The 1175-nt window shown below is 43.8% G+C and overlaps 1 protein-coding gene across 1 annotated transcript; it reads right to left on the reverse strand.

Annotated features, from left to right (window-relative positions):
• Positions 1-951, reverse strand: Or2ag2 (olfactory receptor family 2 subfamily AG member 2). Its single transcript, NM_001000551.1, is given in 1 exon segment — positions 1-951. A coding segment is annotated over 1 exon segment (951 nt).
• Positions 952-1175: the final 224 nt, after the last annotated feature.

Raw genomic sequence — 1175 nt, forward strand, 5'->3', positions numbered from 1 at the left:
TTAAATATTAGGATGTGCTGGCAGAATGTATCTGCCCAGTACCCTTCTCAAAGCTCCAATAACTTCCTTATTCCTCAGACTGTAAATGAGGGGGTTCAGAGCTGGGGTGACAATTGTGTAAAACACAGAGGTAATATTGTCTTGTTTGGTGCTGTGCAGTGAACTGGGTAGAACATACATGAAGGTGGCAGCACCATAGAACATTCCAACCACCATCAAGTGAGAAAGACAGGTGACAAGGGCTTTCTTTTTCCCTTCATTTGAAGGCATATGCAGCACAGTGGACAGAATTAGTGTGTAGGATGTAACAATGGCAGAAAGGGGGAGCAAGAGGAATGTCACTCCTGTCACATAAACCATGAGCTCATATTGAGAGGTATCTACACAGGACAGCTTCAGCAAAGGCAAGATCTCACAGAGCAGGTGTCTAATTTCCTGGGACATGCAAAAAGGGAAGTGCATTGTGTATACAGTATGACCTACTGCAGTCAGAGATGCCATGATCCATGATGTGGACACTATGAACCAGCAAACTGTAGGACTCATGAAGATCATGTAGTTCAGAGGATGACAAATGGCCACATACCTGTCATAGGCCATGAAGGCCAGAAGGAGGTCCTCTGCACTGCCTAGCATCAATGCTAGAGCCATCTGAAGGGCACATCCCCCAAAGGATATAGTGTTTTCTTTCAAAAGAAAATCCATAACAGCCTTGGGAGTGACAACTGATGTGAAGAGGAGATCAATGAGAGACAGCTGCCTCAGTAGGAAGTACATGGGTACATGGAGCCGGGCATCCACTGTGATGACAAGGAGTAGTAGTCCATTGCTGGTCAGTGCCAATATGTACAGGGCTGTGACTATGGCACAGAGCAGTTCAGGAGAGCTACTTCCATTCAGAATCCCCACCAAGATGAAGCCACTTTCCAAGGTGGTGTTCCAGAGCTCCATTCTGGGTGGTATCATTAACTGCCTAGAAATAGATCAATTCTTACTGCAAGCCATTATAAGATATTTAAACCCACATCTGAATTAATGCAGGTCACTGTGGAGTAACAAACAGCTGTACCGTTGAATGTAATTTCTAATTTCTGAATTATGAAAAACCATCAAATAAATGGGCAAGAGGCATGCAAGGTATGTAGAATTTACTTTCTTTAAGGCATCATAAAGAA

Source organism: Rattus norvegicus, chromosome 1, assembly GCF_021556685.1.
Source record: "Rattus norvegicus strain SHRSP/BbbUtx chromosome 1, alternate assembly SHRSP_T2T, whole genome shotgun sequence".
NCBI classification, from domain to species: domain Eukaryota; kingdom Metazoa; phylum Chordata; class Mammalia; order Rodentia; family Muridae; genus Rattus; species Rattus norvegicus.